This window comes from Eupeodes corollae, chromosome 2 (genome assembly GCF_945859685.1).
Source record: "Eupeodes corollae chromosome 2, idEupCoro1.1, whole genome shotgun sequence".
In the NCBI taxonomy this organism is placed as follows: domain Eukaryota; kingdom Metazoa; phylum Arthropoda; class Insecta; order Diptera; family Syrphidae; genus Eupeodes; species Eupeodes corollae.
The window spans coordinates 78,634,832-78,660,525 of record NC_079148.1 but is presented as its reverse complement, the minus strand read 5'-3'; the positions used below and the strand labels follow the sequence as shown (position 1 = coordinate 78,660,525).

At 34.9% G+C, this 25,694-nt stretch overlaps 2 protein-coding genes across 2 annotated transcripts in view; one reads left to right on the top strand and one right to left on the bottom strand.

Moving 5' to 3' along the window:
* The first annotated feature begins 309 nt into the window (after positions 1-309).
* Positions 310-25,694, top strand: part of LOC129947669 (rho guanine nucleotide exchange factor 10-like protein) — a 290,921-nt gene continuing 265,536 nt past the window's right edge. Inside the window, exon 1 of the mRNA XM_056058305.1 lies at positions 310-932. The gene's annotated coding sequence lies outside the window, so the exon portion shown is untranslated. The remainder of the gene's footprint in view (positions 933-25,694) is intronic.
* Positions 1,508-2,832, bottom strand: LOC129945063 (tigger transposable element-derived protein 4-like). Its single transcript, XM_056054724.1, has 3 exons — positions 2,067-2,832; positions 1,763-1,870; positions 1,508-1,695 (listed from the first exon to the last, which is right to left on the bottom strand). Exons 1-3 carry the CDS (start codon positions 2,830-2,832, stop codon positions 1,508-1,510), a joined length of 1,062 nt encoding a protein of 353 aa, XP_055910699.1.

The following is a 25,694-nucleotide window of genomic DNA, read 5'->3' as shown; positions in this document are numbered from 1 at the left end:
GTGGCCCATCATGGATATTCTCCTAATGCTCGACTAAAAGACCGACCACGGCCCACTTCTTCCTCACCATCATCAGCAGATAGAGACTTTCCTTCAGGAGGAGTTTATAAGCCATAGTCGGACGGGTCAAAGTGATACATATCGCTTTGTGTTTCGTATATTTTGGAATCTGCATTGCTTCTAAAAGCTAGAAAACAGTGTGTTCTTGAAAGCTAATGTTATTCTACCCCTGTCCTTTGCAACGTAGACTTATTCTAAGCCCCCAAAACTATTTTGAGTGTTTGTGCAAGGTGCGATAATGGCTGCGTAAATGTCTAGTGCCTTAGTCTCTGTTTTACAAACAAATGGATGCTAGCTGAACGCCTAAAAATGTGCTTCTTCAACTTAACATTACAACAACTATTATGTGTGGGTGCCCCTGGCATTGCCATCGCTGACACTGACGCTGCCGGTACCGATGTTGCCGCAGGACGAATGCATATTAGTGTGATTTACTACGACCGTCAGTTGTAGAATGGAAATGTCAAAAAGTATAAGCGTATGAAATATAAATTCGAGTTGGAAAATATCCCCCATAATACAGAAAGAGATAGACCATATTATAGGTATATGTTAACGGAAACTACTCTCTTATTCGGCAAAAATATTCTAACAAGTGTATTAGTGTTGTAAATGTGTAATTTGCCGTTACACCTAAAGTGCAGTGTTATAGTGTGTGTTGTGTAGTAAAATTTAGTGCCAGCGCGGAGCGGGGGGCACGACGACGCGACGTGACGTAACGAAAGTGCCCGTGCTGTGACGACGAATATTCTGGAGTGAGGAGCTTTGCAACGTTGCCAGCAGGAAAGTAAGCAGGATTTGCTGCCTTTTGGACTTGTGTGACAGGCGGCGTAGTTTGTTTGGATTAATTTTTTTGTCTCTTTTCATATATGGTGAGTTTGTGTTTTGTTTGCATTATACTTCTTCTATGAATTCCTTTATTATATTTGGCCAAGTGTAGAACGAACACCACAACACACCACCCACCACCCACCCTCAACCATCCAACCACCCACTACATCCTATCCTTTCATACAAAATATAATTTATGTATAAAAATAATGATTAAGGGCGATGGAAGTTATCCTAAGAGATTTTTTTTGTGGACGTTACAATAACTATGCCGGAGGAGTGATTTTTAGGGAAAATGCAGTTATGTTTATATAAATTTGAATTTAAAATTGAGTATTCTTTTTAAATAAACAACATTTGTTGTTTTTACTCATACCATGTACATATATTCTGAGGATAGAAGATGTTTGCCTAAACATTCAAATAAATAAAGTTGATATTTTAGTTATGAAATATGTAGGTACATAAATAACTTCGTTTACGGTTCTATAGAAGATACAAATATTTTGAATGTGTTTTGAATTAAAGGAAATGCAGTCAAAATCGGTTATAACGAACTTAATGGGACTGGAGAAAGTGTATACAAACTTTTTATTTTAGCAAAACTTTTATTTATTTACAAGAAATCTGCGATTTTTTGCTGTCGACATTTTTTTACGAACACTTCTTCTATTTTCATCTCTATTTTGGTCGAAAATTCTTCATAACCTCGGTCAAAACTATCAGTCAACGAAACAAACGATTTCAAGGTATTGGCAGCCTGAAGTGCATCTTCAATTTTCCCTTGAATTTGAATTTCAATTTCTGTAAGTGAAAATGTTGCCAAATAATTTAAAAAGATTAGAGAAATAAGTCGAAAAACTCTCTTTACCTTCTTCATTTTTATCACTGTCTACATTTTCATTTTGAACAGAATCAATAATTTGTTCGTCGGTTATAAACTCGGCAGTCACAATGTTGTTGTTCACATTAACGAAATCTTCAAAAGTACATAAATCAAAAGCGTTATCATATGACTGAATATGTTTAATCCAGTGACTTAAAGGCCAACTCAGTTTTGATTGAAATATCAAGTTCTTGTAGAATAAATCCACCATGCTTTAAACAATTTTTGATAGTTGTCATAGACACCCTCTCCAAAGCTCTGGATATCAGTAGAATGGCATCCAACAAACTCATTACATGTGATCCATCTTGTTTCTCGATCTCGATGTTACGAATGATGTTTAGTACTTGAACCTTTCTGTAGTGTTCTTTAAGTGATCTGATTGTACCCTGATCCATTGGTTGTAGCACAGATGTAGTATTAGGTGGCAAAAATACAAGCTTCATAGAAGTAAGACCATCAATATTTGGATGTTGGGGACAATTGTCTACTAACAACAGAATTGTTTCCTTTTGTTTTCCCAACTGTCTATCCCAATTCCTTAAATCTTTTTCGAATATCCCTGATGTCATCCAGGCTCGTTTATTGGACTCATATAATGATGGAAGTTTCTTGATATTTTTAAAGCACCACGTGTTTTTTGCTTTTCCAATAACCAACAACTTGTGTTGAACAGTTCCGGTCATATTACCTCCTACTAAAACCGTTATTCGTTCCTTTGACATTTTACCTCCAACGCATTTTTCGCCCTTGAATTTCAATGTTCTATTAGGTGTCATTTTGTAGAATAAACGTGTTTCGTCAATGTTGAATATTTGATTATCTGTATAACCCTCTCGTTCCTTTGGCCAATCATCCACAACTCCTGCAGAAACACTACCACATTCACCACTTACCCTTGCACTAACTATGTTATGTCTTAGTTGAAATCGTTGAATCCAAGCTGTAGAGCAGGTGAAGTTTTTTTGCCCAACCTTTTTGCAAAGCCTTTTGCCTATGTTTGTAGAATTGGTCCGCTTAGTGGAGTATTCAAGCTTCTTTGGGCTTTGAACCATCTTATAAAAGCTTCATCTATGTCAGGATGTTGACTGCATCGAACTTTTTTTAATTCTAAGTAGGATTCTTCAAAATTCTTCTTAATTTTCTCTCGGTCTTTGAAAATGATAGAGATTGTTGACGCCGATACAGAAAACTCTGCTTCCAAACTTTTATTGGAATAACCAGTTTCGAGCCTTGAAATTATTGTAGATTTTTCTTCAATCGTAAAAACTCTACGCTTTGAACTCATTTTGAAAAAATCTAACACATTTAAATAAGTATGACTATTCCAGCTCCTCTCAGAAACAGAAATTCGAGTATAAGCACAACAAAAAAAGGGAATTCCCATAATTTATCATTTTAAATGCTCGAAATTTCAAATGCATACTTATTTTTTTTATCTGTTCGTTATAAGCGATAAATTTTTAAATATTCCATTTAAAATAGTTCGTTATAGGCGATACCGTTGGTTAGTACATTTTGTATAAACCTAGGCCGGGACTTCGAGAAAAGTTTGTAATTGTAATAACCGATATTTCGTTACAACCGATGTCGTTATAACCGATTTCGACTGTGTTTGTTTTTACTAGACTCTATTTTAAGTGTGGATTGTGTTTTTCTTTTATTATTGTTTAATTATAAAATTTTAACAACTAAATACATAATTATCTAGAACAAAAGCTAGGTACTATCCACTAGTATTATTTGGTTTATTTAAAAAACTCATTTATAGCTTAAATCACCTCTCCGCTTCAACTTTTCACGTTATATTTTAAATATTAATGGATATTGTGGCATCTGATCGTGCTTATTATTACCTTAAGATGTTAAAAAAAGTTTTTGAAAAGAATTATCCAAAATCATCAACTATTTTTTCTTAAGTCCTCTTGCAAAGCTTTCTGCTAGGAAGAATTGAAAATTTTATTTAAGAATATTTTAAATATTCCATTTAAAATAGTTCGTTATAGACGATACCGTTGGTTAGTACATTTTGTATAAACCTCGGCCGGGACTTCGAGAAAAGTTTGTAATAACCGATATTTCGTTACAACCGATGTCGTTATAACCGATTTCGACTGTGTTTGTTTTTACTGGACTCTATTTTAAGTGTGGATTGTGTTTTTCTTTTATTATTGTTTAATTACAAAATTTTAACAACTAAATACATAATTATCTAGAACAAAAGCTAGGTACTATCCACAAGTATTATTTGGTTTATTTAAAAAACTCATTTATAGCTTAAATCACCTCTCCGCTTCAACTTTTCACGTTATATTTTAAATATTAATGGATATTGTGGCATCTGATCGTGCTTATTATTACCTTAAGATGTTAACAAAAGTTTTTGAAAAGAATTATCCAAAATCATCAACTATTTTTTCTTAAGTCCTCTTGCAAAGCTTTCTGCTAGGAAGAATTGAAAATTTTTTTGAATCAACTGAATAGGGACAAATATTAAATTTGTTATTGGATTAGAATGTAGTACCCGTGGCATGATGGTTAGTGCGTTGGACTACCATGCCATAGGTCTTGGGTTCGATCCTTCTCTATGCCATTTCAAGCTTTTTCCACGGGTACTGCCTCTTGCGAGGAATTGCAAATTCCTTGAAAAATTCTTCAAGAGTAATTCTTGTCATGAAAAGTGCTTTCTAAAATCAGCCGTTCGGATTCGGCTTAAAACTGTACGTCTCCTCCATCCGTGACAACAATACTCCCGCATAGGAATGGTTGAGAGTTGTAAGTCACTAGAACCTAGTTAATTTTTTATTGGATTGAAATAAAATAAGTTTTTGTTAATTTTAGTAGTTGGTACTTCCACTTTAAATTTTAATCATTTCATGTTTATGGATCAAAAAATGTTAGATTATTTAGGAAAAATAAGATTTCCTGCGTTCCCATCGTGAAAATTAATGGTTGTACCATTAGGGCCGAAATTGAATAGTTTTATCGTCAGAGAAAACCATGTGATACCATTATTTTTCAAGATTATTTGAGTTTTGAAAAGCTCTAACAACATAAATTTCTGTTTTTAGTAAAGTAGCAGTTTTTCTTTAAGTTTGAGGGACTTGAGCTTACGCCAATTGTTCGTTTTATTTTTGCCCCCGATTCACAATAATCAGATGCACACCTTAAAGGTACATCTTGAAGGTACTGTTTGTGGTATTATTTTTACCTTCCGGTATGTTGTTTAATCTGTACGAATGCTTATTTTCTAAGTGAGAATTAAAATCATTAAGACTTCGGCCAATCTTATGAGCTACTGCCCTTCCAGTTAGGCTTTGGTCTCAGATCAAATCGATTTTAGCCTTTGAAACAAGGCCAAGGCCCATTGCTCTTAAAATTTTAGATCAGAAATAGAATTTCACTTAAAACACTATCTATCCAAGTACTTGAACACTCCTAGACAATGAATAAATTTTTGTTGTAAACAATCAGTTGACTAAAAAAAAACTTCTTATTACCTATAAAATGCACTACCTGTGGGCGAAAACGAGACTCGCAGTTTTATTTCGTTATTTGTTTAAAATTTTTTTCTTAACATTAGTTAGCATCGCTAGATTTCACAAAAACAATTAATATTTGGCAAAAAATTAAAAAGCATTTCCAAAAAAAGTGTGTGCGGATTTAGTTGAAGCTGAGTGTGGTTTTGTTTTCATAGATAATTTTTGACAAAATCATTAAATTTTAGATTTTTCAAGTTCAAATTTGCAGTGTATATATTATGTACTTTGGACTTGGAATAATCCTGAGGAGTTTAACTAGTTGCCCCTACCATCGTTGTTGTGGAAGCTTCGGGTATATTGTAAATTGTGCCAGTAGAGCTTTAAGCCAGCATGAAATATACGCAAGTGACACGCTTACAGTGGTACATATATTTATTTACTGAAGAATTACTCAAAAATATGAACGAATGTTAACACGAAAGAAGCATTAAGTAATTTGAACACTTACACTATGTTCAAGGTTTTCTTTATAAAAGGCTTAAGTTACTTTATATTTTTTTTTATTTTAAGACCCCAAAAATGCATCTCACGGAAAACTTCTACTGCTGCCGTGGACACTGCAAAAAGGCCGTGTTTTGTTATCGCAAAAACACTGCTATTTTGAAATAAATCGCTTAAAACTATTTCTCGTAAGAGGTCCTTGAAAGGTATGATAAATTTCAATTTTAAAACCTCGATTTTTTTTCTAGTTTTCTTAAATAAAAACAAAAATAAATATATTAAAAAAAGCATAATTTTTTAGACAATATACTTTTAAAAGGTACTAATCATAAATTTGATTGGAAACTAGTTTGAAAGTAATATTTAAGGTACAAATTTGTTAGCATTTTATGTGGTATTTTTGTATGGTGGTTTGTTTTACAGCCGAGGAAATTCTATGTAATGTAATGTAATGCAGAAAATATTTTAGTTGGAACTTTTTATTTTAGGCTCCCAAATGGTTAATTATATTTAAACCAAGTATCTGGATAAAGTAGGAATTATTTTGAATTTCCGAATTTTTGTAAAAATTTCTATTTATTAACACATATGTATCTCTGAAACTAGCTACTACACTCTACATATACTTCAAAAAATGTTTGTTTAACAGAAAATGAGATCAAGACATGTACAAAAGACTTTTGAAAAAAATGTATTGGGGCTCTGGCTTGCTATTGTTATCCAAAAAAATATTAAAATTTTGGCTGACTCCAAATGTCTCACAAACCAATAACGCTGACGTCATAGCTTATCGGAATGAAATTGAAAAATGCAATTTTTTTTATAAATTAAAAATTGCTGATGTTGTTTCTTGCATTAATAGCGGAGTCGAGGTAGACAAAGTCCTTATATACCTCAAAGTTACATATGTCGATCTTGCCGTTTTGACCGAGACGTCGGTGTTGTAGGTCCTTTCTTGATGACATAATATACTTTGTTTTGTGATCATCAACCGCTAAAACCATTTTTGAAGCATCTGTTTCAATACTCAGAAAAACATCACCCTAAGTTGTTCCGACTATGTCAATGTCATCAGCATGTACGAGTAATTATACGAACTTGTGACAGATAGTGCTATATTTGAAGCTTTTTTGACATCAAATAGTTTGATTAAATTGTTTCCAACTTGTATGGGGCAGCGTAAATTCTCCATGGTTATCTTGCACAAACGGACGAGTTTAACAGGGATGGCAAAACTTCACATGGCTCTACACAGTTCCTCCCTGTAATTGCTGTCATATGCGACCTTGAAGTCAATTGAAAGATTATGGGTGCCGATTTGATGTTCTGTGGATTTTCCAGGTCTAATACCACACTAATAAGGACCAACCCTGTTGTTGACGATGGGCCTTAGACGTTCACCTATTACGAAGAGAAGATTTTGCATGCTTTATTAAGGAGACTGATTCTTCTATAATGGGTACAGATTAGAGTTTCTGCTTTTTTTCGATGTTTGTTTCAATATTTTGAAAAGTGAGACAAATTGACAAAACCTTAAAAGAACAACTTTCTTAAAGAAGTAATTGCGAAAAATATGTAGTACAATTTTACAGTATTACAAATTATATTTAGTAAGCATAATTTTACTTCTCATTTCATCACCAACTTGTTATTAAAGACCTTATATTCGACACTTAGAATTAACTTTATTTTCTTGTCTTGACCTAATCCTAAAAAATCTAATTTTAAAACCTAAATCTTGGGCAAACCTACACTTAAATCAATTAACCCTTCTAGGGTTTCTTTATATCGTGATTGTATATCAACTTTATGTGTGTTCAACTTGCGTCATAAAGGCGTTTTCTCGAAAAGGATAGATATTCCGAGTTACTTATAGACGGTCTTCAAGACGGTCTCCCAACCTTTTGAGTTAAAATGAATATGTTTAAGTCTGACATGATAGAAAAGCACGAACCACTGAATCCTTCCACCTCTTTAAAACAAATGAACACATGCCTACTTACATTCATACATAGATAGCATACTTTGGGTCTATTATATACATGGTATGTAGATATAGATAGGTTTATTGCCATAGTTTCAATGTCTAAAACAAACATGTTTTCAAGCATCTTAAACGCACCGTTTAACAAACAATTTTAGACAGAGTTCCTTGCAAAACTGTCAAAAACACAACCAGAGACGAACCGTAACAAATAGTTTTCTTCGTTGTCATCTCATTTTCCCAGTTAACGTCTTCCAGTCAACATATCCGCCTTAATAGGAAGTCTCTAAGTCGTCTGCCAGCCCAATCATCAGTGCGAGGAGGAAAATTGAAAGCATTGAAAGGGCGCATTTCGAAATGAAGGGGATGATGACCTTCATAAGAGAAAAATTGACCATTAAAACCACTGACTTGCCCTGCCGGCTACACTGATGGATGGATAGATGTTTGGTTGGATGGATGGATGGATAAACTCATCTTACTACTATACGGCAATGTCTTCAACTTCTGCTGCTTATGTAGGTAACCATGGAGGACGATGATAAAGATTTGAGGCAAACACATATGTACCTACCTACCTTAGTAGAATATACAGCGAAAGAACTTGATTGCCTCACCAGCAACAGAGCCATGGCTTTTTTGACTGATGTAGATGTAAGTTGAAAAATTAGCTTAGAAGCAAAACAACATTTGGGCAAATTAAGCAAATGTTGTGGTAACATTATGCAGATGTCTGCATAACATGATGTGGCATCATTCTGCAATGGCCGACATTTTTTCACTCGGCCGACCGTCTGCGTCTGCTTGTGTGTGCTTCCAAATATGGAAAGCAGTACCCACCGGCATCTTTAATATGCGAACGCAACGAGACGACCACGACGACGCGACGAGGACGATGACGACGGACATCCAACGGTAGATTACGCGCATGGTGCATCTTTTTTTTAGTGTTTTTTTATTTAGCATTTTTTTTGCGAAATTCACAGTCGAATGCAGCATATTATATGTAGAATTGGAAAATTCCATTAAAAATAAAATTTGTCTCAACAACCGTTACAGCATTTAAATTCCCACTGAGCTATTGTTTTGTATGTTTTCCTTTTGCCTTTTTTTACGGTCCAGTGAATCTCGAGCGAATGGTTAACATGATAGCCATCACGGCGGCGGCGTGGCGCTGCGGCAAGACCGAACACAACTGGAGTACTTTCCTTTCCTATACCTACAGTACCTCCTATATGAATATGCATTATAATTGAGGTACCTTCATATATGGTCGTAGGAAGATATGGTATAAATAGAGCTGACTGTGATATTTCTCGATAAAAAGTTGGAATTAATTGATCGTATAATTGTATTTTAACTTGGTTATTGGCTTCATGTCGATATTTTAATAAATTTTCATCAAACACAACTTCAAATATATAATTGCTTCAGATTTACCTACATTTTTCAAACTCATCTAAAACAGTGATTTCATTCTTTAATGTATATGCACCTACTCATGTCACCTTCAAGGCAAAGGAGCAAAATTTTGACTTTCACTAAAATTCACCATACTATAGGGTGTGCAACAATTTACACTTTATTCGAGAAGACGTATTTTGTTCTTATTATTTAAATAAAGAAACGAAGCTTTAGTTCTAGGTTACTGCTTAATAGAAGAAACTCCAACGTCTGACGTTTTTCATCGTGGTCAACTAAAGAGTGATTTCCAAGAAGAAAACAAAACACGTATTGTTTTATCTAGCACCAATAATCAAGCTATATTTTAAAGAGGGTTTGGCATTATATTTTAAAAACGATTTCGGTAAATTCCTGCTGTGAGTCATTTATATATTAAAAACGTTAAATGCTAACGTTATGTTAACAATTTTTGCTTAAATCTAAACCTAAACTACTTATAGCAACAAAATTTAAATTCAAAATTGACTTAAGAGTCAATGAGAATAGATTATTTGTTTAATTTACTGATAAATTGAGAAAGAGGCCTGTTAGCCAAATTGTTTGTCTGCTTAAAATAGTTCTAAGGGGTAAATTGCTACTTAAGTTAGCCTGACTTTGATTGAAATACAAAGAATAGATGAACATTCATTACACTATCTTTAAAGCAGTACTGAAAACATTCTCTGTGACCAGAAGGAGATTAATAAAGGAAAGCATTTGAGTGTATGGAGCTAATAAAAGTCTATAACGCCAGGGGAAAAACGAAGACAAAATAATACAATAAATAAAACATAATTTTAGTGACCAGTAAACGTTAATTTTGAGTGTAGTACAACACCAAGGTCAAAAAAACGAGTTTCTTATTCAAAAGCGACGAGTTGAGTTCAATATTTATTACATATGTAAAGTTACAAGCCAATATTTATTATATAAAGTTTACGTATAAAACACACAAACGAATTTATTGCACCATTCCCTGAATTGATTCAGATCTTCTTGTAGCTTTTAACAATCCTTTATGGAGTTAACATTTCAGAAAATTTAGCAACATTTGCAGAAAAATGTAATAAAGAATTATTAAAAACAGAAGACAAACCATTAATAAATAAAATTAACAGGATCGGAACAAGGTGACTGAAGGGCAGTACTCTTCAACATAGCGCTATAATAAAAAAGATATAGATATAAAGATATAAAATCTAAATGAAGAAGCAGTTTCTAAGTCAAATTTTATTTAATTTATTATGAAGAATTTAATTTGTCAAATACCTTTCTAAAATCTGGAAAGATGTAGTCAACCTCAGAGTGTTTTTCGAATTCTTCTTAACAAAAATAAAAGAATTGTATTGAATTAGTAGTTGTAGATTTGTTTTCATATATAACAGAGAAATAATTAAAAGAAATTGCGTCACAGACAAAGGATTCAAACAATTGGCTAAAGGACATTAATTCGTGACCAAATTTGTAGAACCTTTTTTATACTCTGGTGTTAGGTTTCAACATTTCAGATACTAGTGGAAAAGAAGAAAAATGGATATAAAACATAAGAAACACATTTTCCAACATAAATGATTGTACTCCAACAGGACGTACGTATAGAGGTCTAAGAAATCGGAAAATTAAATGATGTTAGATGACTGTATTCTTGTGTGTAAGGAAAAATAAGAGAAGAAATGCTTGCAGAAGAAAAATCTTCAAAGGCAGTCTAAAAATAATCTACAAGCATTGTTGAAATTGACTAAGAGTGTGTGATTTTTGCACAACTCTTTGCCGTATGGGCTACTTTGGGAACTTATGTTAGCAATTCGCGCATACCAGCGACTTAACATGACTTCACAAAAAAATGAGATAGTTGTGTTAAATCCACAAGCCACGAAAAGAAAAATCAATCATCAACAAATTGTCCATATTTCTAATCAAATGAATTTATAATAATAATAATGAAAATATATCTGCTGATATTTAATTAAATGTATGTTTATCAAACTAAATATATCTGAAAACTGTATGCCTACAGCAAAATCAAAAAAAAGAATACAGGATAGGTGTTGTGGTTTTAATTTTAAGATTCAAAACTAAGAACATTTCTTGGAGTTACATGTTTTGATATTAATATTCTTTGATGCAATTGTGGTTGATTTTATGATTGTAACATAAATGTTATTGAGCTTTCAAGGTAATTAATTGAATAATTGTTTTATTTTCTTATTCAAGCAAATATTTTACTTAAATTATATTTGATTTCAAATCTTGGTGTTAGAAGAAACATAATAAATAAGATTATATTAGGACTTCATTCGTATTTTATTCTGTTTTTATTATTTAAAGTAAATTGTTTCCTTCTTTTTGTTTAACTTCGCTAAGAAATTTTGGTTCAGTTGTTAAATTACCAAAGAGAGAAACCCTATTAACCTTTAGCGGCCTTACCTGATATAGGCCACATAACGGCTACACGAAGTTACTCATTACCACATGATGAAAACCCCTATTTAATTTGCTGGGTGCCGGACGCCGGTCATAGATACATTCCAGGTACTGTTAGTCAGATCAACTCGCCAGGAATGGTACAGTGCAACCGATTCTATCACGTTTGAAAAATGATGGCATACCAATCGCTACATGTTATCTATTGCTGATGCAGAACGCTATGAAGAAGGCAAACATACTAGATGGATAAAGAATGGATAAAGTAATCAAGGTGCATGCTCTCTAAGCGGATCGCATATAAGCCTGATAATCGGTGCCATAACTGGGCACTATCGAAAAAGAAAGCGCACCACTAGCTAGACGTGTGTTCTCAAATGACTTCTGCAGAAGCTTATGGATGAGGAAGTGGAGGAAACAATTCTTCACCTCCTCTGTACATGACCTGCTCTAGTTCAAGACTCAAGAATTTCCTAAGAGAATTCTTCTATAACAATCTAAACGATTTCAAACATACTAACATAATCAGCTTGTCACGTTTCTTAAACTGGCCTAAGTGTGTCCTACTCCATCACGGTTAACCTAACCTTACCTAGCTGATCTATCATGTCAGTTAGAGATTTTGCTACATTTCTCTAGGTTTTAGTTGGTCAATTTAATAAAAAAAATATTTGTATTAGTCAACGGTTATGGCCACACTGTGGTAACCATCGCCAAGTATTTTTTGGCTTTTGGTTTTAATCTCCCAACAATGCCTGCTTACCAAACATGCACGTATGGAAATATTCTTTAAATTCCATGATGGCCTTTAAACTTCTCCTCAAAAAGTAAGAGAAGACCTAAATTATGAAGAATTACTATCGCTCCTAACCTAAGCACCACTAAAACGAAAACCAACCTCACACCCGATATCCTAAGTACTGAACTTTTCACAAACGAATAATTCATCTATCGAATGGATGTCATGGAATGCGCGACTAATACAAATGGCCGTGGTGTGCTTTGAGCTACTAATAGTAATTTTAAAATTAATTGCTACATATTCCTACTTCAGTTAAATTTGAAGGTGTTATGGCTAAGGTTAAACTTGCTAAGTTTTGTCTTTTTGTCCTTCGTTGTTATATTTGAACCGCTCAACAAAAAAGCTTATGAAGCTTCAAGTACTATCATCCATTATCAAACATAAACATAAACAAATGCAACCTAATGATTTGATCATGGCTTTTGGCGACTTTAATCTTCTCCATCTCAATTGGTTCACCTCAGATGATCAGACATCCATCCGCAAATTGGTTTAATTTGCTTCTCTTATACTGTATTAATCATACTGTATTTAAAAATCAGTACCGTTCTCTCGTAAGAAATATTTTACCACTTCTCCCCTTTGGACCTATTGCTAGACTTTCATGCATCCCAAAATTTCAACACTTTTTGAAAGCTTAGTTTACATATGATTCCCTTTATTTCCAGCCCTTATTGTCCCCCGCTCAAGATGGTTTTCTTAAAGACAGGTCAACATTTTTAAAAGTGTCTCAACTCCATCTGATTCCTTATTTTTAAAAAATAATCTGAATATCGTTCTTGTTTGGTGCTTGCATAGCTTCCTAGAAATTCATTTTACCACTAACTCTCTTAACCTGCGATCTATACCTCTTTTCTATATCCTATCACCGCACTAATAACGGGCACTTTGAACCAAGCTCCAGAATTCTTCATCACTGTAACGCTACTAGTCTTCGACTCTAACATTTCGAAATCTCATCTTAAGATACCCTTTACTTATCCCCTTTTTGAGTCCTCATTCCTCGTCCCTGTTAATTTAAGTCTTATAAAACTAAAATAGTTAGTTCTTGTACATTAAAGAGCACAAATTGTGTTAAGTTAGTGTTGAGTTTAGTTAAGTTATAGTTTGTATTAAGTTAATAGTTATAGCTTGTATTAAGTTGAATAAATTAAATAAAAATAAAAAATTGCCATGTATTGAAGTTACTTCTCAAACTTGCCTGCCACAACAAGATGCCATTTAATGTATTAATTTGAAAGGTATAAACCTCTTATTCAACTTTGTTAAGCCTGTGGTAGCTAACTATTAAATAAAATATGATTCACTTGGGTTCTTTGAATACGTCTAATTTCTAAAACTCTATTTTCTGAAAACGTATACTCTGAAACCTCAGGACTCTGATTTTAATTTTGGTTTGAAAAAACTTCCATAAAAATTATTAAAATTTTATAATGATTGTTCTAGAAAATAAGAATAGAAATACATTTAACTACTCAAACAATTTGATTTTTTCATCAGAGATTATATTTGTTAAAGAGTAAAATGTCAATGCAATCCAAAAAAACCAAAATTCTAATAAAGAAACCAAAAATTATTAAATATGTACAAACATTAAAACTCTTATTTGGCCCATTGTGATACCACATGAATCTTGAGCCTTTCTCCTAAGCTCAATGGAACCAGTTAGAGTCGCTTACGAAACCTAAGAGGCTGATTATACCGATATGATTTAGATCGTTTGGATCGTTAAAGAAGAATTCTCCTAGGTAATTCTTGCGTTTTTGAGCCAGAGCAGGGCATGTGCAGAGAAGATGAAGAACCGTTTCTTCCTCTTCCTCGTCCATACAGCTTCTGCAAAAGTCTTTTAAGAATACGTCTAGTCTCGTGGCGTGCTTTCCTATTAGACAGTGTCCGGTTATGACACCTATTATCGAGCTTATATGTGATCTGCTTAGAGAGAGCAAGCACCTTGAACGTTTTAAATCCAGTGTTGGCCAGATGTTTTTGTGGCTTGACACGTGGTGATGTTGGTGCACCTGGTGCCTGCCCTCCTCGCAGCGTCTTGAATTAGTAGCAGTTTACAAGTAGCGATTGGTATCCCAGTACTTGCCAAACGAGGTAGGATGGGCTGTACTGTACCGTTTCTGGCGAGTTCATCTGCCTTACAGTTACCTGGAATGTCCCGGCACCCAGCAAAGGTGAATATTAAACTGTTGTGCCATCTCCATTAGAGATGATCGACAGTTATGGACTGTTATAGAGTTTGTAGAGACAGAGTCCAGAGATTTGATAGCGGCCTGGCTGTCGGAGAAAATACGGATATCAGAAGTTGATATCACGTTTTCTTTGAGCCAAGACAAGACTTCCTTAATCGCCAAAAGTTCCGCCTGGAACACGCTACAATGATTGGGAAGGCGGAATGAGAGCTTTAATTTCAGTCGTTCAGAGTACACACCTCCAACAACCCTTTCTTTGGTTTTTGAGCCATCTGTGTAAAAATGGATTGACTCATCCTCCAAGAATGTCCTATCCTCCCAAAAAGATCTGGTAGGTATAGAAATCTGGAAGTTTCTGTCGAATTGTAGGTGGGTTATGGTGTAGTCTGTGTGCTTTGGAATTGATTCTAAGTACCTTAGAATTACGGAGTGGCCAATGTTGTTGTTAGTCCACTGCGACGAAGCATTGAGGCGAATAGCAGAGCTTGCAGCTATTTGTTTGCTAAATATGTCAAGAGGTGTAAGGTAGAGCAAGGTGTCCAGTGCTGCAGACGGGGTCGTGCGAAGCGATCCGCTTATACATAGGCAGGCTGAACGTTGGACTTTATTTAACTTATCCCTGTTTATACCTTTCTCTAAAGCAGTCCACCATACTGCCACACCGTACGGTCTTATTACCGATGTGTATAGCCAATGCGTGATTCTCTGCTGTAAACCCCATTTATTACCAATAGCTTTTTTGCAAGAAAAGAGAGCTACAGTAGCTTTTTTGACTCTTTCCTGTACGTTGCGTTTCCAATTTAGTTTTTTGTCTAAGACAAGACCTAGGTATTTAGGCCCGCTTTCCGCGTTAACCTCACCTTTTTTTTATAAATTCGAATTTTAATGGATTTATGGAGCCCTCGTTTAGGGCTAGAGGAGCCAAGGATTCTTTATTGAGTACCACAATGGCGCTCCTATAAAGACCCTTCACTTCCTCTAGCTTGGCTATTTTCCAGTTATGCGTCGGAAGAGACGGGTTACACACTTTGACCATCTCGAGAATGTCCTCGATACCAGCAGGTTCGATCGGTATCCAGATGTCTTCCTCAGCGGCAACCTCGAGCTTCGCACCTGGCCAAACTTCACTTAACCGGCTGACAGCAAGCTTGTATAGGTCACAAGATCTCTGGTCGCCACAAACCATGACTTTGACATGGCCTTGATGCCAACCCCCATCGCTTATGGAAGGAAGTGGTTCTGGAATCTCTCTCAAAATGCTCAAAAAACCACCCGAGAGCTTAACCTTGACCAACTGCCAACGATCAGCCGATATTGTGCCATCATCATCGCTCCTGTCAATGACCGCAACCACGACTGTGCCCTTCGCGACGTCACTGAAACTGGCTTGTTTCTTGATGGCATTGAGGGGGGTGCTGGTGTTGTGCACCCGAGGCCGTTTTGGTGTCGGTTCGGCCCCCTCAAGAGACCTTTCTCTCTTGGATGTAGAGTCCTTATTGGATCTTTTTGAAGCAAGTATGCTTTCGGAACATTCGACGCTAGCGGTTTGCTGCAAAGTCTTTTCAGCCCCCGATGATGCACCAGAGGCCTTCAAGATTTTCGCCGCTTGCCGCCTTTGTCTATAAAGGCCTTTAGAGAGTTTTCCATTTCTGGAAGTATTCTCACTTGTAGTGGTAGGGCCATTTTTCACAACCCTGCCACTACTGAAATTAGGTATTGCTACATTTTTATTCTCGTTGCTACCAACAGCAGAGGAGGGTCCATGGTTAGCCACTACTCCCTTCTCTGTGTTGGCAGCAAGAGATACGACAGCAGGCTTTGACACCAAGCTGCCGCCCGGTCCTGAAGAGATACCGGTCGCACCTGTGTTTTTGTTTTTGTTTTTGTTTTTGTTTTTGTTGTTTGTTTTGTACATATTTGGTCCCACGAGACGCGAAGAAAAAAGGTCCATCTGCACAGAGATTCGCATGTACAGATAAGGCTAGGTCGCCAGGTATCCGGATACTCCGTTAGAGACTGGGCTATTTTTGAATTGGGCCCCCAGCCAGGCTGATCATCGGCACGGGTCGTTTAACACCTTAGATCCAGCCCAATATTGATGAGAGGTAGTTGGGGAGGAAGAGAAAGGGTGGGGAGTCAGTTGACGTTAATTCATCATTCTGACGTGTAAGGAAAAGATTGAGATTCGGTAACAGCAATTCAGCTAGGTTACCTAGAGTGAGAAGGAGTATAGGAGATAGGACCGTTGCTAGCTTTTTCGCCATTACAAACTTGGGAGGTAGGATGGGACTTGGTGACATAAACGTAGCCTGGTATGCCTTGTTTATGTGGGAGTGGATGATGATTTTGGGAAGGTAGAGGGATAAGAACGTCATTTAGTTTCAGGACTCATCTGGAGAAAATTCTCGAGAATCATTGACCTTACTCAGCTTCTACAACTCGACAAGTTCGACGTTCAGAGTAGAAGCATCTATCTAATAAAAACGGAAAATATTACAATATTTTGTTGATAGATTGTCAGAAATGCATTTAAAATAAAATGAGTTTGATATCATGAAAATAATATCATAATAATAAGTCTTTGGAACTCTGTTTCATTGTCCTTATTCACAATAGTATTTTTTAAAGAGACTCAATTTAACATTTCTTAATAGAATCAGAACAGTAAGACAGAAATATTTGAGAGGCAGAAATATTCACGAGCTCTAGGATATTGGATAAACATGAAAAACAAGAGCCCGTTTTCAAAAAATAAACTGAGAGTGACTAAATAAATATTTAAATTGATTTAAGAACTTTTTAAGGAATTGTATTGTTGATGATTTAAAAACCCTTTTTCTTTTTTGTAAAATTCAAATAAGGGCAGATCAATATTAAGTTTTAAAATTTTGTAATTTTATTAAATATGTTTGTAGATAATTTGTCATTTTTATTTCGAGTTGCGAATAAATATACGAAAATACGTTGAAAAGGGTGCAAATGCACCGGAAAGCGTTGGCTTACAGTGTTTCTTATTTTAAGTTTTTAAGAAAGTGAAACGGTGTACTTCCACCATTCCATGCATTTCTTAACTGAAATGGTCTTATCCATTTTTTGATGTCCCAAAAGATAAACAAAATTACGAAAGTGAAATAAATAAAATCGATATTATTTAAGAACAGCAGTTGAAAGTAACACGTTTTTCATTAGTCGGTCTTAAACCATTCGACAACATGTCATGCATGATGAAAACAAAATAGTGTATCCAAATATAAGCAGTAAACAGATATTGCCTTGCAACTTATTGAAAAAAAGGAAATTCAACACATTTGAATTCATTGGGTACAATACCTGTGAGAATCATCTGAACATGTACCATTAGAAAATGTTTGGTTTGGAACTTAGCATTCAAAACGGTGGCTTTAATAAATTATGTGCCATGTCTCAGTCTTTGGTGAGGTGGCACATGCATATCAACTCACTTGGGATTGACTGCGGTATCTTGAAGGTAAATTCACCGACTACAACATTTTTTTGCTGTGATAATTGTAGCAGCAAAGTATGATTTATGGAAATATTAATGACTTCTTGTATGTACAGTTTCATTATAACAGTTTTTTTTAACGAAAAATTAGTTAACAAATTGACCCTACTCCCATGCCTACTAAATACGTACCACAAATTTCCTAAAAATTTTGAAACGTTTTCGAGGAGTACGAACACAAGCTTTATGACACGAAATTTTTAATTATAACACATTTTTAAAATTTGTTTCTAAGACATTTATTGAATGCATCTTTTTTAAAGACTCTTCCTCAAATTCAGACATCTGATATTCTACTAGCTACAGCTAAAACAGACTGTTGGTAACATTGTCCCATCGTATCAGGACAACGATCAGCGTTTTGCAACTTGCTCACTGCAGTTTTTATGAAACAAATTAAAAAGGCATGCCTCTAAGTTTTAGTTACAAGATGCTGGATGTAAAAATGTGAACAGATGATTTCAATCAGATCTACCGCTGCTGAGCTGACCCATCGACTTTATAAACCTATAAGTCCGACCTGATAAACACCACAACTCGCTTTGCACTCCCATTGGATCCATATCCATACCATATTCATGTATCAGCTGCAGTGTGTAGTCACTAGTGTATCTATATACTCACTTGTTTCTCGAGTTGATATATTCACACATCCGTACACGATTATGATGCAGCTTGCTAGATATTTTCAATGCCCATGCCTATACCCATGCCCATGCCCATGCCCAATGCATCAAATCAATTTTCGCTCCTCGAACCTTAAAGATGCCTCAACCTCAACCGCAAATCTCTTGTTTGTTTCGTTTAATTTCTTTTGGTTTCGTGTTAAATGTTGTGCAACATTTATAGAGAGTATCGAATGTACAACAACGTGACGTTGCACCCACTGTGCTTGCGTTGCGGTCATGATCAATACACGCGTCATATCCTATCCTATTCATATCCATGCGCACACACTAGTGTACTTCAACAAACACACACACACACACACATATATAGTTATAGGCCTCGTTTTTTCACATAAAAAACAGCAACAAAAAAAGAAAAACACAAAACAAAAAAGTATCGTTGTAAAACGTCTACCCTGAGGCAAGCACTTTTAAGCGATAAAATATTAATTCGTGACGAGTTCTGGCTAATGTTGGGTTGTTTATGCGCCTTATAGACAACGCTACATGCATCTTCTTCCTTTCGTTATATTATATGAGCCCTGGTCCATGGATTGGATGGCTATGAGATGAAGCATCTGATTTAGTTATAACTGAGGGTGGAGGAGACTGTGTGTTGCTTTCCGTTGCGTTGCATCCTCTGGCATGACAGATGGAAAATAAAACAATCTTTTAGTGAAATGGGTGGAAAAATGACGGAAATGATTAAAACTCATTAAGGGTGATGCAAAAGCAAAACAAAATATATGTATAAATATTATATTCATCGAGGAATTAAAAAAAAATCTATTTAGCGGAGGAAATATGACGCTGATGAATTGATGTAGCATGTTTAAGTTCAGTAAAGGAAATTATTTAATATTACGAGTATACCAGTTCGCAGAAAGAATGATTGAGTACATTTTTGACATCTGGTAGAAAGATGGGTTGACGACGCATTCCAAACGGAAAGTTGACGATGACCACCCATAAGTTAAATAAATAAATTTCATTTTATTTTTTAAAAACTCAAAAAGCATGACAACAATTCAAGATTGATTAAATGTTATAATTAATGTTATTTTTTTTTTACACAAATACACTTTGAATTGTTATATTACAAGAAAACTTTTCTTTTGGATAGTTTAATCGGTACGTTAATATACCTTGAAATTGCTAGTTAATCAACTTGATAGACATCCTGAATTTATCGTCTGGATAAATGTATGGTTAATAGTTTGTTTAGCTTGGTAAGAGCCACTTTCACCAAATCTAAAAATCTAAATTTGATTCAATTTTTGAAAAGATATTCGAGTCCGAAAATCAATTTTTACAAAATTTTTGCAGTGTTTTTTTTAAGTTTTTATTTTTTATTTTTGTAAAAGCACGGCTGTTCCATTTTTCTCAATATCTTACCAAGTATCTAAAACGTAATTTTTCGCAGCATACAAATATTCCGGATGTAATATCGTGATATTGATACGTACAATTTTCGAAGTGACAAATATTTCTTTTCAGTTTTATTTTTTGATTTGAAAAGAAGTTAATTGATTTTTGTTTTTCAAAATCATGCTAATTTGGTATGACGTCACATTTTGGTATTGGTTCGTGAGATATTTGGGGGGTCAACTAATTATTAACATAATCAAAAAGAACACCTGCTCAATTTTTAAAATTTTTCAATTCGACATACTGGAAAGTTAAAAATGCAAATTTTCAATAGCTTTCAATCGGTGAAAATTAATCGCACTGTAAGGAATGATACCATCACCACAAAATACAAATTTTGTGTTTCTCAAAAGTTAAGAATTTAAAAGGTGGCATTCATAGAAGACCTTTATCTACAACAAGCCTTTTAATTTTTTTGCAAGCCCACAAGAAGTCTTTTATCAGTTTTTTTTATAGCATCTTTAATTTTTCTTCGAAATGAGAAACCTAATCTAACAATATTTAATTCTTAAAGAAGGCTTTACAACGAAAGAAAGAAACAAGGAAGAAATATTTAAGATATCAACAAGCTTTTTAGTAGGATTTTATGATAAGGTCATGGTTTTTTTTATAGGTACCCACATTCTTTTTTTTCACAGAGTTACAATCCTTCGCATTCAATATCCGGTCTTTTTCTTGTAATTTTTCTTTGTCGAAATGACATTTTTGACAACAACATTTAAGAACGACTACGATGACGATAAATCTCCATTTTCTTCTATTATTATATTTTTCTTTCATATAAAAGAAAATCATTTTATTAAAATATATGAATTTTTCGGTTGGTAAGTTACCGCATTGTCCTTTTTTTGAATGAGGAAATGAGCAAAAAGGAGAAAAAAAAAATATAAGAAAAAGAATTGGGAATTCGGAAGCTTCTGATGATGCGATGAAAAATATGAGATGTGCTGAATTGAGAAAAAAAAATTGAAATAATTTTACTTTCGAGCAGAATAATCTTTTTATCTGCTGCATCAATCTATAATACAATATTTATTATTATTTTTGTCTTGCTCTCTCTAAGCATAACATTTCTTAAGTCTTAAGTCCAATAATAGAAGGTATAGGTCTATACTTTTGCAGCCTTTTCCTACCTCTCCTTACCAATTCCACGCCACTTTAAGCTTCTTCAAAAGAGTGCGTAAATGCCAACAACCTAACTTTCCTGAATACACACACGTATTAAGGATGTAGCTCTCTATCTCTCTCTTAATAAATTCCTTTGATATCTTTTTTCTTTTTATCGTCGGCCGGGTTGGCCGGGTTAATAATCTTTCTATTGCATGAAATGCTTCCATTGAATATGACAGTGGCAAGCGTGAATAAAAAAACAACAAAAAGTGAAATAAAAAATAATAACGATTATCTAGATTGACAGGCCAAAGAAAGTCCTTGTTTTTATGCACTCGTGTCGCGTTATGGGTTCGTATATTTTGTGTTGCAACTTTCAACCGTGTACGTATCTCTTGTAGTTTAAGTACCTACTTCCATAGCGATTACAATTATGGTGACCATACTTCTGTTTAAGGGAATTTCATTTCGAGATTTTGAAAGGTCTAAATGCATAGCTTCACAGTTATTAAACAAACATCACCAACCACCACTATAAATATTAATTTAATTTCGGTGGCGCAACAGTCCATGAAGAACCAGTGCCTAGTGACTTACAACTCTCATCTCATCTCATCTCATCTCATCAATTAAATAGAAGTCAGAGATGGAAGGGACCTACAGTTTTTATGCCGAAACCGAACGGCTGATTTGAGAAAGCACTTTTCATGACAAGAATTACTCTTGGAAAATTTGTCAATTCCTCTCAAGAGGCAATACCAGCGAAAACTTTCTTTTTTTAAATTAAGGCAAGACAGTCCAACGCACTAACCATCACGCTACGGGTATTACAGCAACCACCACTAAGTAAGATATATAGAATGAATGGTCACCCTAAACTAACCCTTACATTAGACACAAACAAAAAAATTAAAGAAAAAAGGAAAATACAAATAATTGTGGGGGATTGTATAAAAGCTTCAAGAAAAAACCTCTTAAGTAGGTCATTCGCATAGGCATCCGAGCGTTTTCAGTGTTAGCTGAGCCTATTCCTGTACCTACTGTACATATCTTCTCATCACCTTACACTATACTACTTAACCTGTCCTTTCACTCAATATTGTCATTTAATCTTTTACTCCTCCTCGTTCGCTTCGCTTCGCACAGGGCTCGCTTTTATACGTCTTATGGACAGGACAGGACTAATCGCATTTTTCTAGATATTGCTTACGACAAACGAACTTTGCATGCATTTGGCACTGATAAATTACTCCTTTGTTAACATACTCGTATTCCATATGTATAAGATGCGTGTGCAGGAAAAATTCCTTAAGTCCGGTCAAGTGGTAAGCTTCTGTAAGTATGCTTACATGTATGGCTATGACTATGGCTATGGCAATGTCTACTGAACTGGGCGTATTGTCACGGCAGTAAAATTTATTATAATTAACGTCAGCACAGCAAATAGTAGTAGAAGGAGAAAGAATAGCTGGGATCGGGTTAGAATGGAAGTTATAGGTGTATGAAGGTATTCAAAAGAGTTGAGCAGGGAATGGGTTGAACAACAAACAACTTTATTGGATTTTAAGTAGAACTGGAAGTAGCAGCTACACACGACATATTTACATATAGGCTCACACTCAATGCATATTTTGTTTTGCAAGTTGTCTTAAGGAGGTGCGTCTCGGATTATTTCTCAATTGTGAAAGACTTTACGAGGAAAACTTCATATTTATTTCAAAGGTTGACAGGGGTGGCAGAACAAAACAGAACAGAATATAGAATATAAATTTACCTAGATTTTTGGACATTTTGTCATATTTGAAATTATGTTGATAGAATTATTAGGTTTAAATAAAATATTTGAATTCAAGTGGGCAACGAAACTTAATTATTTGAAAGTTGTTGACCTTTTATCGATGAGTCCTGCATGTCGTCTACTTCATTATTGTTGACAAAAGGTTATGATTGTTAAAATATTTCAATGTGAGTTTGTTAGGTGAGTTTCGATCAACAAAAGGTTATGATTGTTAAAATATTTCAATGTGAGTTTGTTAGGTGAGTTTCGATCAACAAAAGGTCGGATACATTAAACGTTTAATACAAGTTTGATTGGATGGATTGAAGTTCGAAATTTATAAAATAAATGCTGGTGGGCTGCAGGGCTCCGTTTTGTCTCCGAAACTCTTCCTTATATTCCTTAAAGATCTTTTGTCTGCCACTTCTGATCCAATAAACCGTTTTGCCGACGATAATACCCTCAGCTTTTCATATTCGTTTCTAAATTCACATCCTCGACCGTTGGTAGTGTATGGTTAGCTAAATTGCTTTCTTGTCAGCATTGTCCAATAGGGAATTGTTAAACGTGTAGAAATTAAAACTTCGCCCAATGCCACTATTTATGGGTAGTACTGAAATTGAGCGGACTGAACAGCTTTAAGTCCTAAAGGTATAAGTGCATCACAAATATTTGTTGTAGATTGAGCCCATATTTGAAGTCGCCAAAAATGCTTCTTAGTGTTTAGGTTCTCTCTGACGATGCTAGAAGTGTTTTACCCCTTCTGATCGGGCTACAATTTAAAAAACTTTTATTCGTCCGAAACTCTGAATAGAATTGAAAAAAAAAGAGCACTAAAGATTATAAGTGATCGTTCTATTCATGATCATTTGCTACTCTTGAACGCCTCTGTGCGACAAGGGGTCATGCGATTCATTGTTTTCTCGATATATTCATAAAATCTGCTCTAGTGCAATGGCCAGTTTTATTCCTAACTTCAACCAATTCAACCGTAATTCCGTACTTCTAGAATTGGTCATCAGTTTACCCATTAGCAGGTTAAGCATAAGGATCCTTTTTTAGTCGCAATTCATAAATTTTGAATGCAATTGCAGTGTGCAGAAGTTTCAAACCACTGTCCATCAATATCTTGTTTTAAATCCTACCCAACCTTGCTTACTGCTAGCACTGTGTTCAAATTAATAAGGGATTCCATAATCCCTTGAGTGTGCAAGTAGTATACACTTCATATCTACAAATTGGAAATACTTTTTATTACTAGGAAAATAAAGGATTTGGTTGTGCTTTTATGATCCTTTTAGAGGCATTTATTATATACCAGCTGATTCATTGGAGCAATAGTTGGCTTAATTTAAAGTTAAACCAACGTTATGAACAATAGAAGCATTCTTTTCTACTTTCGTGAAAGTTTTTTTTATTCGAAAGCTTGTCTCATAAACCTTACTACGATATTCTTTTACCTGATTATGTTTATATGCAATAGACAAATTCTTGCGCTCAGATGCACTTACTCCCCAATAGACTTCACGTGGCGTGCATACGTATGCATTTCAGTTATATGCAACTCCAAGAAATTACTATATATGAAAATTTATAAAGCTGTTTTATATTGGCTCCATGGAAGTTAAGCTTCTATCTTCGCAGGTTAACATAATAGCCAAAGAGAAGTTCATGGAATTTTAATCCCATGCGAGTAACACTGTACATAACATACATAGGTGCTAATTTGCCACCCATAACTTAAATGTTTTTTCACCCACCGTAAATTATATTTATTACCAATTTAAAGAAACATTTTGTGCTGTATACATAGTTAAGATTTTTCTCTTAAGGCACACGAGAAGTTAAGAGCTTCCTTATCGTCTCTCATTAAAAGCCCATTACCCAAGATATGATTGGATCTTTGAACGTGAAAATTATAGGACGGTGTTGACTGCATCTGCAGTTCTGCACAACATAAGAAGAAGACTTTCCCAACAATATTGTAAATTCCCGCTTATACTGTTGACCTTTCTACAATTACTCCTTTGCTCCCTTCCCCTTTCTTTCATTAACAATAAACATCGAACACAACAGACACAGGAGTAAAGTCTACCGCTAACATGATCCAATAAAATAATGAAAAAAGGATAAAAAGTGAATAAATCGCTGAACAAGATTAGAAAACCAAAGACCAGCTTCAGCTTCTTATAAGCTGCCTTGGTTGCTGGTGCTGCTGTTGTTGCATGGCGATGGAAGTTACCAAAAGAAGCCAGGTTTTTGACCCCACCGATGCCTGCAATTTTTATACATGTATAATTTACTCCAATATACCGTCGTCGCCGCAACCGCCACCGCTCTCAACTATCCATATCCATGAGCTGAACAGTGAACAGTGAACATAGCTTGTTGCTATATGACTCAAAGTGCAGATACTGTAAACTGTATTTCGTTCTTGGTTTGACTCCTTGGGAGTGATCGTTTGTCGTGCATCACCGGGGATAAGAAAGAGTTCCTGCACGAATGCAACAGGGTGGACGACAACGACGAACGTCTACAAGTCGACGAACGGACAAAGTTGAAATCCAAGACTTCACG